General features: G+C 30.1%; 1 protein-coding gene across 1 annotated transcript; it reads left to right on the top strand.

The window, feature by feature from the left end:
- Positions 1 to 8,049: 8,049 nt before the first annotated feature.
- LOC136986120 (jerky protein homolog-like) lies at positions 8,050 to 8,991 on the top strand. The gene has a single exon (XM_067283585.1). It carries the CDS (start codon positions 8,050 to 8,052, stop codon positions 8,989 to 8,991), a length of 942 nt encoding a protein of 313 aa, XP_067139686.1.
- The last annotated feature ends 3,060 nt before the right edge of the window (positions 8,992 to 12,051 follow it).

Below are 12,051 nucleotides of genomic sequence, written 5' to 3'. Positions count from 1 at the left end.
TATCCTAACTGCGTTCCAAATTTCAACTTTCAACTCCTAACCGTTTGGGCTCTGCGCTGATTTCATTATTATTATCAACTCGTCTCGATTATATATATAGATGACGAGGACGTAAAAAAAGAACATAAGAACACATAGATAACTACAGTTAGCGTGATTGTTAGAGTTTGGTGTATTTGAGAAACGATTTTCTTAAAAATGGGAATTAAACTTTGTTGTCATATATACATATTTAAACACTCGCTTCAAGTTTTATAGATTTTATTAGTTTAAAAGTATGACTGAAAAATTACAAAAATTTTTGTAGATTATCGTGGAAAGAAGATACGTGAAATGTGCATTTCAACAGTTAGCTTTCGTTTTTTTTGTCTTTTCAAGATGCATAACATTTAAACCAAAAGTAGTTTACGAAATTATCTTAGCTGTCTTCGTTTTGCATATTTCCTGTTAAAATATTTCGACTCGATATGTACAATTTGATCGTAGAATTAACACCGTAAGATTTTAGTGCATTAAAGGTAGGCAGTTATTTATTGAAAACACAGAATTTTTAAAAATTTAAGAATATAATTTTTAGTGAAAGGTAAGCGTGTTTAATTAGAATTGAACCAAACAGATTAGAAATGCTACAGCTTAAGCAAAATCTGCTGGTGAAAAATACTATGTCACAATTAATTTCTCATTATCTGTTGATTACATAACCGGAAGTTATGTAATGACAGATAATGAGAAATTAATTGTGACAGAGTGCAGAAACATCTCGGATTAACAAATAAACTGTGAACATTTCCGTTTATTTATATTTAGTTTGACTTTTGTTACATTGCACGTGCTCAGGAGTATCATTAAAGATGCTATTGATATTTAAATTCTTTTAGCATGTTAGAAGTGTACAAACGTCATTTCAAATACACTTAATATATATAGAGAAAATGTCGAACATACTATTTCATGCTTTTCTGTTATGAAATGAGATAGAGAAAGACTTCTTGTTTGACTTACTAAATTTATTTTATGTTTCATTCTGCTGAGTACTGAATAAATTTGTGTAAGCTTTAGGAATAGGAGTTTTTTTTTCAAATATTAGCGAAATGTTTTATATAAAACTAGAGTTATTGACTAAAATTTTGAAACACTGATTAAAATATAAGTAATGATTTTTTTTATGAAATTGGTGCAGAGTTTCAGTTATTTTAACCTATTACTGATTAAAAACGTAAGCATGTTTAAGTTCAATGTGTGATAGGGGCCAAAAATTCTAACAGCTTTAATACTAAAGACGATAAGTAAAAGTATTACACTGATTATAAAATATAAACAGAATAGCTACATTACAATAAAATCAGTAAATCAATTTAAGTTTTAGGCACATGACATTATGTGTCAGGTAAAATTTACTGATCACAACTGGATTATGCTGTTCTCGCACCAACCACGACCCCCTCTTCAAAGAGACTTTAGTGAAAATTTGAATTTGGAACCTCTTACTTAATTTTCGGAGCACATTTTCCAGCATAAATATAAATTATGGTGCAAAATGTATTCTTATAATAAATGTTTAAATGCCAAATACTAAATTCCTCGCAACTCTACTTTCTTGTAATAATAACAGATGGAATAACATACTTTAAATTACAACTATACCGTGTGAAATGTTAATACCAGCCATGTGTATATTATACGAAGTAATTTGGTTTGCTGTATAATTCAAAATAAAAAAAAGCTGTGAAGGTCAGCAATCGATTTCTCTTATCTATATATCCTTTAAGAGTTTATGTGTAATTGGGTGAATACGCTACCTACCGAGAAAACTCGTATTATTTTACACTAAAATAATAAAGTAATATGAATAGTAACACATTCTAAAGAACGTATTTTAAAAATTACAGGTTTTTTGATGTGTTTCTGACATATGTGTTTTGAAAAAAGTTTGCGTGTTCTGTAAAAACAGTTATTTTCGAATGCACCTGCAATGTTCTATTGTAGTCAGTTTTTAAAACGTAAATTGAAAATTTTTGTTGCATTATTAAAAATATTGCTTATATAATATTTCATAGTTAAATTTGTTTTGTATTTTATAAAAGCACCGAGAAAAAAAATCTCTAATTTAAGCAGCATTATCAGTTTGTAAGTTTGTAAAGTTTTCAATCATCTAATTTATATTTAAATGTTTACGGTAACATGTTATTCTAAATTAAAATCAAATTACATAACTAATGTACTTTTGGCTTTTGTTTATTATGACCTTTTGTTTCTTATTTTTTTTATCGGGGTGTCTTCATTTGATATTACGATTTAACGTCATCCATTAATATTGCATTTAATGACTTTCCATTTTTCCGAAATATTGATTTTTGTTAAAAAATATACACGATAATAAAGGAACGTTTGTGCTTTTAAACTGGGTATAGAAAAAAACTGTGAATTTTATTTGTTTGCTTTTTGCATTTATTTCAGGTGTACATTGACATCACGATTACATATAATATACGGAATAAATAATCCAAAAGGAAAAGACTTTTCAATAATAAACAAAGCTCGGAAAACCGTAAATACTGTGTTAAAGTGACAGACACCGTGTAATTTATCACACTGCAATATGCAATTCAACAGTTTTCACACAGAATGTACTCAGTGCAATTATATCATTCGATTTTCAAAAGCTATATTCCTAAAAAAGGTTGTGTCTTCGAGAGTATTTCTCAGGTAATTGTACTAAACGTTATGGTTATGTAAATATGAATCATGCTATGAGGATGAAACGACAAATATTTTACGTAATGTATATATTTAAGTGCTAAAAAAATCTGAACAGCCAAACGTCCTATAATACATTAACTTCTTGACTTAATTACTGTGAGAGAGAACTTTAACGGAAATTGAGCAATTAAGTTTGTAGTTATATTTCAGTCGGCATATATAAAAATTATATTCCAAAATAATTAAGCTATTTTTACTGGTTTTCTACAGTTGTATAATATCTTAAGCGCTGATTGTTTAACACATTGTCCATTGAACAAGGCTTCTCATATAACTACATGTTGATGGACGTGTTTTGATATCTTCGCACGTTTCACGTTATATTTGAAAATTCTGTTAAACTCTGTAACTGTATTCTATCTTCTGAATATTTCACAATACTGTTGTGTAGTTTTTATAATTCTAAAAGTCGAATTGTGACTAATTACATTATTGTATCGAAGCCATTTTTATGAAAACAGCTCAACTGTGTGTAGTAATTTGAGAAATTGCAATATGTCTGTCAATTAAATGCAGTATTTATGGTTTTTTCTGTTATTATTATTCTTCAACAGTTTTTTTAAATTACTTCTTTCGTATATTATTCATAATTGTAAATTAAATGTATACTTAAAATAAATGCAAATGGCACACATATAATTCGATGTTTTTTTCCTATCCAAATTCAGAATTCAAAATACAGACGTTTATTTATTACTGTATTAATTTCTTCAACAAATAAAGCACATTTTCAAAAATGGAAAGTCGTTAACTAAAGATAATACCGTAATAAAAAAAAGGGAGGAAAGAAGTAATAATAATCGAAAGCAAATAATACCTGTCATTTAAATTGATCAATAATAAATTTTTCTAAAATTTAAAACAGCATCTAACTGTAAGCATTTAAATTTCAATTTAACAAAAATCGAATTAAATATAAGGCATTTAAATTTCAATTTAACAAAAATCGAATTAAATATAAGGCATTTAAATTTCAATTTAACAAAAATCGAATTAAATATAAGTAATAAACTTTCTTATATATAAAAAATTATCCTAAAAAATATATTTACAGTTTATTTGTTAACAAACAACTTTAATATTGCTCAACACTATCACTATACATTTTTCATCATCTGTCATTACATCATTTCTGTTCTTTTCTTAAACATATTTTGCTTGAGCTGTTGCATTTCTAATATGTGTTGGTAGAATTCTAATTAAATACACTTATTATACGTAATAATATAATATTATTGATAAAGTAAAAAGGCTAGAATCATTATCAAGTATTTTAATACACATAAGTAACATTACATTCGTTTACAACACACCTGTTAAATGTAGTACGACTAAAATATAAAAACAAATGAAAGATAGAATACAAGTTGTTTAAATTTCAGTTTTTATATACTTTTATAAATCATTATTTAATAACCTTATATTTAATATTTAACATAAAAAGTTGTGGTTCAAATACAATTTTCAAGCTTAATTAATAATATTTGAATAAGAAAAAGTAAGTTACATTAAAATTTCAGCTGTCTGCTAAAAAATGAAAGTTAATATTCTTCGTACTGGAAATTTGTTGTTCATATTGGTACAGATAATTTAATGCAAATATGACTGAATAGTGTAACATGGCAAAAAGACTCAAATTTTCTAGATATTTTACAATTTATATTTTTGATCCACAATCCGTGCAGTATGATGCACTTTCCGGAAACGATAGAATCGTTTTATACAATTTATAAGCAGAAATCCGAGCAAAAGGGTGAAAACAAGTTTCGCATAGTCGTGGAGTCTCTTTAGAATGTTGAAGAACGTGAGCTAAAAAGCTTTGTTTACATGAGAACTGGCGGTCACACTTTAGACAGCCTGAATTAATATGCACCCGAACATGATTAACCATTTCATCTTCCTGAGCAAAATCAGCGCTGCATAAACAACACGAGAATATTTTTGGTAGGGTAGGCCTATGTACTTTTTTGTGTTTATTACAATCTGAAGGATATCTAAACGTTTGATGACAGATGTCGCACTTATAAGGCCTTTCTTCTGTATGCTTTGTGTGATGAATTCTCAGGTGATTTGTAAGAAAAACGTTTATCACACATGTTGCACTGGTATGGCTTTTCTCCTGTATGAGATCTGCGGTGATGAGTCAGATTTGATTTCTGATTAAATCGTGTTTCACATATATTGCACTGGTAAGGTTTTTCTCCTGTATGAGTTCTACGATGAGTAGTCATGTTAAATTTACTTGCAAAAACATTTGTTACATATATCACATTGGAATGGCTTTTCTCCGGTGTGAGTTCTCTTGTGGCGATTAAGACAAAATTTGAAAGAAAAAGACTTAAAACAAAAGTCACATTTGTGATTCATTGTTACGTTTGTTTAATTTCAAATGTCTGAAAAACAAACCGAAAACTTTAAATATAATTGCTTAAAATGTTTGTGTTAATATAAGATTGTTTATTCAAAATAAGAGATAAAGATAATATTTTAATTGCAGGTTTAAATCATCTGTATCACAATAGAATTAATATAATTTCTATTCATCTGTAAATTTGTGCTCTGTATCTATCTCTAAAACAATCGAAAAAACATTACTTCTGTCGCAGTTCATTTTGCATAGACAGAATCGTTAAATATTTAATAAACTATTTTTTCAAAAAATAACAATATAATCTATTTTCTGATTACTTTTTTTTTATTAATTGAAATATAAATTTAATATTTACATTTCGACGTATTTTATTTCTTCCTCAGCTTATGAATTTAGGACATTATATAAATTGATTAAAAAAGAAAATAAAGCACATTGGGGATTCGCCAAGAGGATGCCCATCTTTAGAACATTCTGTAAAAAATTTATTACTATTTACCTGTTAAACATATCAAGACTAAAAATCTACCTTTAACCTGCATTTTTGTACGGTGCGAAATTCCGAAAAACCAATTGGTAATATCTTATCATCTCGGCTACTGTTGTAATTTAAGTAAGTATGCGCGAAGTAAAATTGTTATGTAAAAGCAAATTCAAATAATGTTCGAAATTCATTTAAAACTCTACAAACGTATCCATTGTCATCACTAGTTTACTTCATAAATTTGTGAAAAATCATAGTCATTCAACATAATAATCATACTAATCATCTATTCATAGTTTAATCATAGTAATCTAGAATCATAATAATCATTCAACATGTCTTTAAATTAGTATTTATTTTTTGATATTTTTATGCAAATTTTCGCTTGAACTATGAGCGTTAAACCAATTAACCATGGTTATTAGAAATACAGAAATTATATCATTCACTGATTGTTTAAAAGTAATTAAAGTAAAGGTACTTACGAGATTTATATTCAAAATTTCTGTCTATGATAGATTGAAATTTGACACAAATAACCTTACTCATACAGCAGCAGCAAGAATAAATGGCTTAAGGGTGCTGCTTGATAGTGCGACATTCGAACGGATGTAAATAAAAAATCACAGAGCTTTCCTCATTAAAATCGATTTATGCTGTTGGTTAACATTACCTGCTTTACTAATGTCGATTTACTGGGATATGCGCACATTCTTTGCTTTCGTTAATTTGCATAATTATTGTTTTATGTTTAAATTGTTAGAGAGGTTAAAGCGCAAGTTCGAACGTTAAACTTGTACGGCAAGCAGAAGTACACGTTTGACATTTCAAGTGAAAGTAAAAATCGTTGAAACGCCCGTTTACATCATCACGTGACTCAATGAACGTAGTGGCTGTAAACCCGTATGCGTATGAAAATTCGAAAGGTGCTTGGTAAAGTATATGTGAAAATTTACGGACGTATTACACTGTCGACAATAAAAGATGCCAGGAAAGAACAACTTTACTTGTACAGTGATATGACAAGGTAGTAGACAACCATCTTGCCTCTCAAATATACAGTCTGTTACAAAACTATAAGAACACCACAAATTTTGTGATTTTTCAAAATTTATTTAAATTTTTTATTAGAAAACAGTTTTATACGTTTTAAGACAATTACAAAAATATTATTTTCAAGCTTTTTATCTTTTAATAAACATAATAGAAGTTATCACTTTTTACTTGTTACCAAAGTATAGATACACTTTTTAAAATTACATAAAAATAAATTTTAAATATATTTTAAACACTTTTATTATTTGATTTCATCCTCTTTGGCTACAATTATTTAAAAAATTCTTTTAGGCATTGAGTTTATTTTTTTTTCAATTGTTCAATCTTAATTTTATTTCATGTATCCATTGTTACAATTTTCAATTGATTTAAAGATCTATATTGTTTCTCTTGTAAACACTTTTATTACACTATACCGAGGTGCTAGCTCAACACCCGAGCAATAAGTGTTTAATCAGATTATTATAATTGTTTACCCCCCAAATCGGACAAATACTTAAAATGTAATCAATAAATAAATAAAGAATTTTTTCAGTTTTATAAATTTTTTTTTCAATTTTATAAAAATTCTTATTGAATTTTATGAAAAATTTTTTCCAACGTTACATAAATGTTTCTTCAATTTTTATTTAAAGTTTTGAAAATTATTTATAATAACGCTTCTCTCTCTTTTCTCTCTAAATCAAATTTTTCTTTTTTGAATCTTATTTTTTATGTTCCAATTTTAGTCGCTCTTTATTTAAATGTTGTTGTTCTTGTTTCAATTGATGCTCTTGGTCTTGCTTGTATTGTATGAGACGAGAAAGTTCTGTTTTCTTTTTTTGTCACATCTTTATCTAAAAATAATAAGAAATGTATACAGTAGAGACTCGTAAATCGGAATCCCGGTAATCGGCACGATTTTCAGTCGGCAAATTTAAATTTTTGCTAGTGCTGTGGCGCTGCAATCTTTGGCTATGTTTTGGGCTACTCCAATACTTTTTTGTTGGTGTGTCTGTTTTAGCTGGCAGCACTGGCATTTTTGTGTAGTGTTTTTTGGAAGACTCTGTTTCGGGACGTGTATCGTGGTTAATCGAAATACGTTTTCATCGGGTACATTAATTTAGGATCCGTGAATTTTTTATTTGTAACAGATCGTTCTGTAGTTGTTGGTGAGTTCGAAATGGCAACTAAACGTAAACACGTTTTTCTCAGTATTTCTGATAAACTTAAAATAATATATCAGTTGAAGTGTGGTGGTAGTGGAACAACCTTTGCTCGGGAATATGGAGTTGGAAAGAGCACAATATCAAGGATTAAAAAGACCAGTGATGACATTAAAAAATTTGCTAGTGTATTTGACAGTGAAGGCTAAAGCTTGCACAGAAAAACGATGAGAATGACAGAAAACCAAGATTTGGACATTGCAGTTTACACGTGGTTTATGCAGGTACATAGCCAAGGACAACCAATAACTGGCCCTTTGGTTTGCGAAAAAACTCTTGAAATGAACAAGAAACTAGGGGGTAACGCTGATTTTAAAGCGACTGCCGGCTGGCTTAAGCATTTCAAATCTAGGCATGCAATTAGGGAATTGAACATCCATGGTGAAAAACTATCGGCTGATACTGAATCAGCTGAATGTTTGAAAGAGTCTTTTAAGAACACGATTGATAAGGAAGACTACCAAAAAACCAATGTCTACAATGCAGACGAAACTGGTTTGTATTGGAAGAAAATGCCAACAAAAACCCTAGTTTCTAAGAATGAAATGTCAGCACCTGGTTTTAAGGTAAGCAAATCACGCATCACTGTCATGGTATGCGGAAATGTTACCGGAACGCACAGGCTACCTTTGCTAATCGTCGGAAAATCTAAAAATCCGCGGTGCTTTAAAGGAATAAAAAAATTGCCAGTCACATACAAAAATCAGAAGAATTCATGTATGGATACAACCATTTTTATAGAATGGTACGACACTGTATTTATCCCTGAAGTCAAAAAGCATCATCTTAAAACTGGAAATTCTGGAAATGTGTTTCTGTTAATTGATAACGCCCCAAGTCATTTCTCAAACATTTCTCTTGAAAGAGAAAACGGAAAGTTTAAAGTTGTTTACTTGCCTCCCAACGTTACTTCAATTCTCCAACCAATGGACCAAGGGGTCATTGAATGCTTCAAACGATATTACAGAAAGGCATTGCTGCGTATGGTAATAATCGGGAGAAAATGTGAGAAACCAATTCAGCAAGTGTACACTGAAATAAACTTAAAGAATGCTATGTACATGGCAGCAGAAGCTTGGGCTACTGTCAAGCAAACTACACTAGCAGCAGCTTGAAATAAGCTCCTACCATCAGATGAGTCTATCACTGCACCTGAAGAGCCACTGAAGAGCCAATTTGTATCGTAACTGTTTGACCTGATTAAAGAATGCCCTGGATTTGAAGAATGCGACAAGGAAAACATTCAAGACTGGCTCAAGTGTGATGTCAATGACTCTGGCTATCAAATATTGTCGGACGATAAAATTATTGCCAGTGTCATCGACAACCAAGACTCTTGCGATGATGAGGAAGAGCCTAATGACGCTGACCATGCTGAAAAAGAATTATCCAGTGAGGAAGCTTTTCATTGCCTTGAGACGGCTCTGAAATGGTTAGAACAGCAAGAAAAATGTGATGCTATCAAATTGCTGTCTTTAAGACTTGTGCGTGATTTAGCGGCAAGAAAGCGACTCTCAGCTGTGGAGCAAAAGACAATTTTGTACATTTTTTCTTAAACTGTAGGCCTACTTTAAGGTATGTAACTCATTTCTGCATTCGAACGTTTTTAATCTTAGATTAAATTCCAAAATATTACAGTATTATTATTATTTTCAATATATTTTGTTTGTACAAAATGCAGAAATAATTTTTAACGATACGATAGCCTCGATTATTATTATAAAAATTTTCGTTAGGCTTAAAATCGACGAAAATTCAACATAAAGCGACACGCAACGGAGAAAAATTTGAACATCGGACAAGTTAATATATTTATTCGTACATAATGGGTAATCGGAACAAATCCCTAATCTGAACAACCCCAGTCCCCAATTGATTCCGATTTGCGGTTCACAACTGTATATATATATATATATATATATATAATATTTTTCAATTGTGATATATTGTATTTAGTTATTGAACATTGGAACTGTTGAAATTACAGTACAATACACTAAAATCTATATACCACAAGTACAGTCAAATAAGTTTTAATTTTATTTAGTTAAAATTAAGTTAAGAGTCAAGAGTAATATACATGTATTGTGTTAAAGATAACTTTGTGTCTTATATGCATTATAGAAATACAAGTACTAAATATACAGTCAAACCTGATTTTATGTGGTCTTTTTTGTGCGGTGTAGTTGGCGACTAGCCTCATGCGTTTTGTCATGTCTCACGTTGACTTATTATAGCTAAATAAACTTATTATAGCTTTAATGAATTTATTATAGTAATATTATTCCAGGAATATGCGAAAAATAGAATAAGTTAATTTTTAAGTCAACAAAACACCACTGAACAAAAATATGTAAAACAGACGATAGACAAGATGATGCAGTTAAGTGCTGACATCTGTTGTCAATAAATTCTACGTTCATTTTAATTACGTTAATTAAACCTTCAAAGTGCTTTCACATTCCTGTTCCATTAAGATAAGATTCATTTCAAAGCGTAAATAGAAGGTAAATGTACTGTATTATTTTTTCTATTTAAATATAAAATTTTAGGATTTTTATTTTATGTTCAGACATAATTCCTGAAAACAAATAAGGGCAGAAACAAAGCGAAGAGGAAGGTAATTTCTTTAGACTCTAAACTAAGAGGAAGGTTAATTTTCTTAGAAACTATTAACCTTTAGAAATTTTAAAAAGAGTTATTTTCTATGTGTGACTTCTTTTATGCGGTCCCTATTCACCGCATAATAGAAATATTTTTTAATTGTGTTGCGAAAACTATTTTTCATAGCCATTCGTGAAATTTTTTAAAGCGTCTTTTATGCGCTCCCTATCCACCGCATAAAAACAGGTTTTACTGTATAATAGCACCAAATTTTTTAGAACAATTGGAAATATATTACTAATTATTCATTTAAAATTTGTTAGAAATGAATTTTCAAATGTTAGGAATGTTTTAAATGAAACAAATTATAATTTTCAAACGAGCTATTTTTCTTCACATAGATTGTTATTCACTTACTGATGCAGTAGTAATAGAAAAAGCCCAACTAAATAAAATTATTTTAATAGTAAATCCCGCGGCGATAATTGCCGTAGTTATTCGCAAAGTACTTTCCATTTCAACGAAGAATGCTTCATACGATAAGAAGCAAGTTATATACAGGTAAAAGGTGTAACCGATACATAAGATATCGCTCATTACTTCATTTAATCTGTCGAGGCATAGCCAAACTTTAACGTGTTTTTGGATGATACTTTCCAATTTCTTTCGCAAGAACCGTTGTTTAATATTTAACTCAGCTATTTCTTCAGACATTGTAACCAATCTATTCTGTAGAATACAACGTGTAAATGCGAATCCGGTCAAGACTCCTGCAATATGGCCAATGATGTACAGTTAATGCAAACCATATAGAACAGCGAGAAGATATGCTTCAGTATCCGTTCCGTCCTGATTTTTTATTTCCGTGTAGAGCAGCGTTTCTCAAAGTGGGTGATAACGCCCCCTTGTGAGTGGTAAGTAAATCTAGGAAGTGCTGGAGGCAGGGTACTGAACGGTGATCAAAGGTAAAAGTTCCCTTTCTTCTGTCAAACCGATAAGAGGAAACATTGCTTTAATGGTTTCCAGATTTCGAAAAGAATGTACGGTAAGGGCACAAAATGTGAGATTCATAGAAAAGTTTTCCTAAGTATATTTTCAATCCTTTCTCACACGGGGGGCGTTGGGTATAACTTTATGGAACAAAGGGGGCGGTGGATCGAAAAAGTTTGAGAATCACTGGTGTAGAGCATTAAGTCCGCGACAACAGTTGTTCCTATGGCTAGAGCGAAAATTGTAATCAGCAAGACAAAACAAGAATATTTTTCTATTTTCTAAAATTCTTTTTGTTCCCCTTTGTACGAACTTATGACACAATGAACAGGAATTTGTCGCCTCTTGAGAATACTGTATTGGATCGAAAGATAAGTGGACATTAATGCATTTATTATTGATTTTTTGACAGCGTCTTTTTTGTACATATTGTTTACTCGTAAAACGTAAAGATTGCCATCGATTAGCCTTATCAAGAACAAAATATTGAAAAATCAGAGAAAGAATTCTACGAAATGCGTGTAGATTCGAAATAGCCGAGAAGAAGCAAAGTGTCCGTTCTGATCATTGTCATTCGATAC

This window comes from Centruroides vittatus, unplaced genomic scaffold, assembly GCF_030686945.1.
Source record: "Centruroides vittatus isolate TY-2023 unplaced genomic scaffold, ASM3068694v2 contig_997, whole genome shotgun sequence".
Lineage (NCBI taxonomy): Eukaryota > Metazoa > Arthropoda > Arachnida > Scorpiones > Buthidae > Centruroides > Centruroides vittatus.
Note: the sequence above shows the minus strand (reverse complement) of the source record. Positions and strands in the feature narration are given on the sequence as shown.

Excerpts from the sequence above, each read along its gene's own strand:
- LOC136986120 (XM_067283585.1), top strand. The coding sequence starts at position 8,050 with ATGACAGAAAACCAAGATTTGGACATTGCAGTTTACACGTGGTTTATG.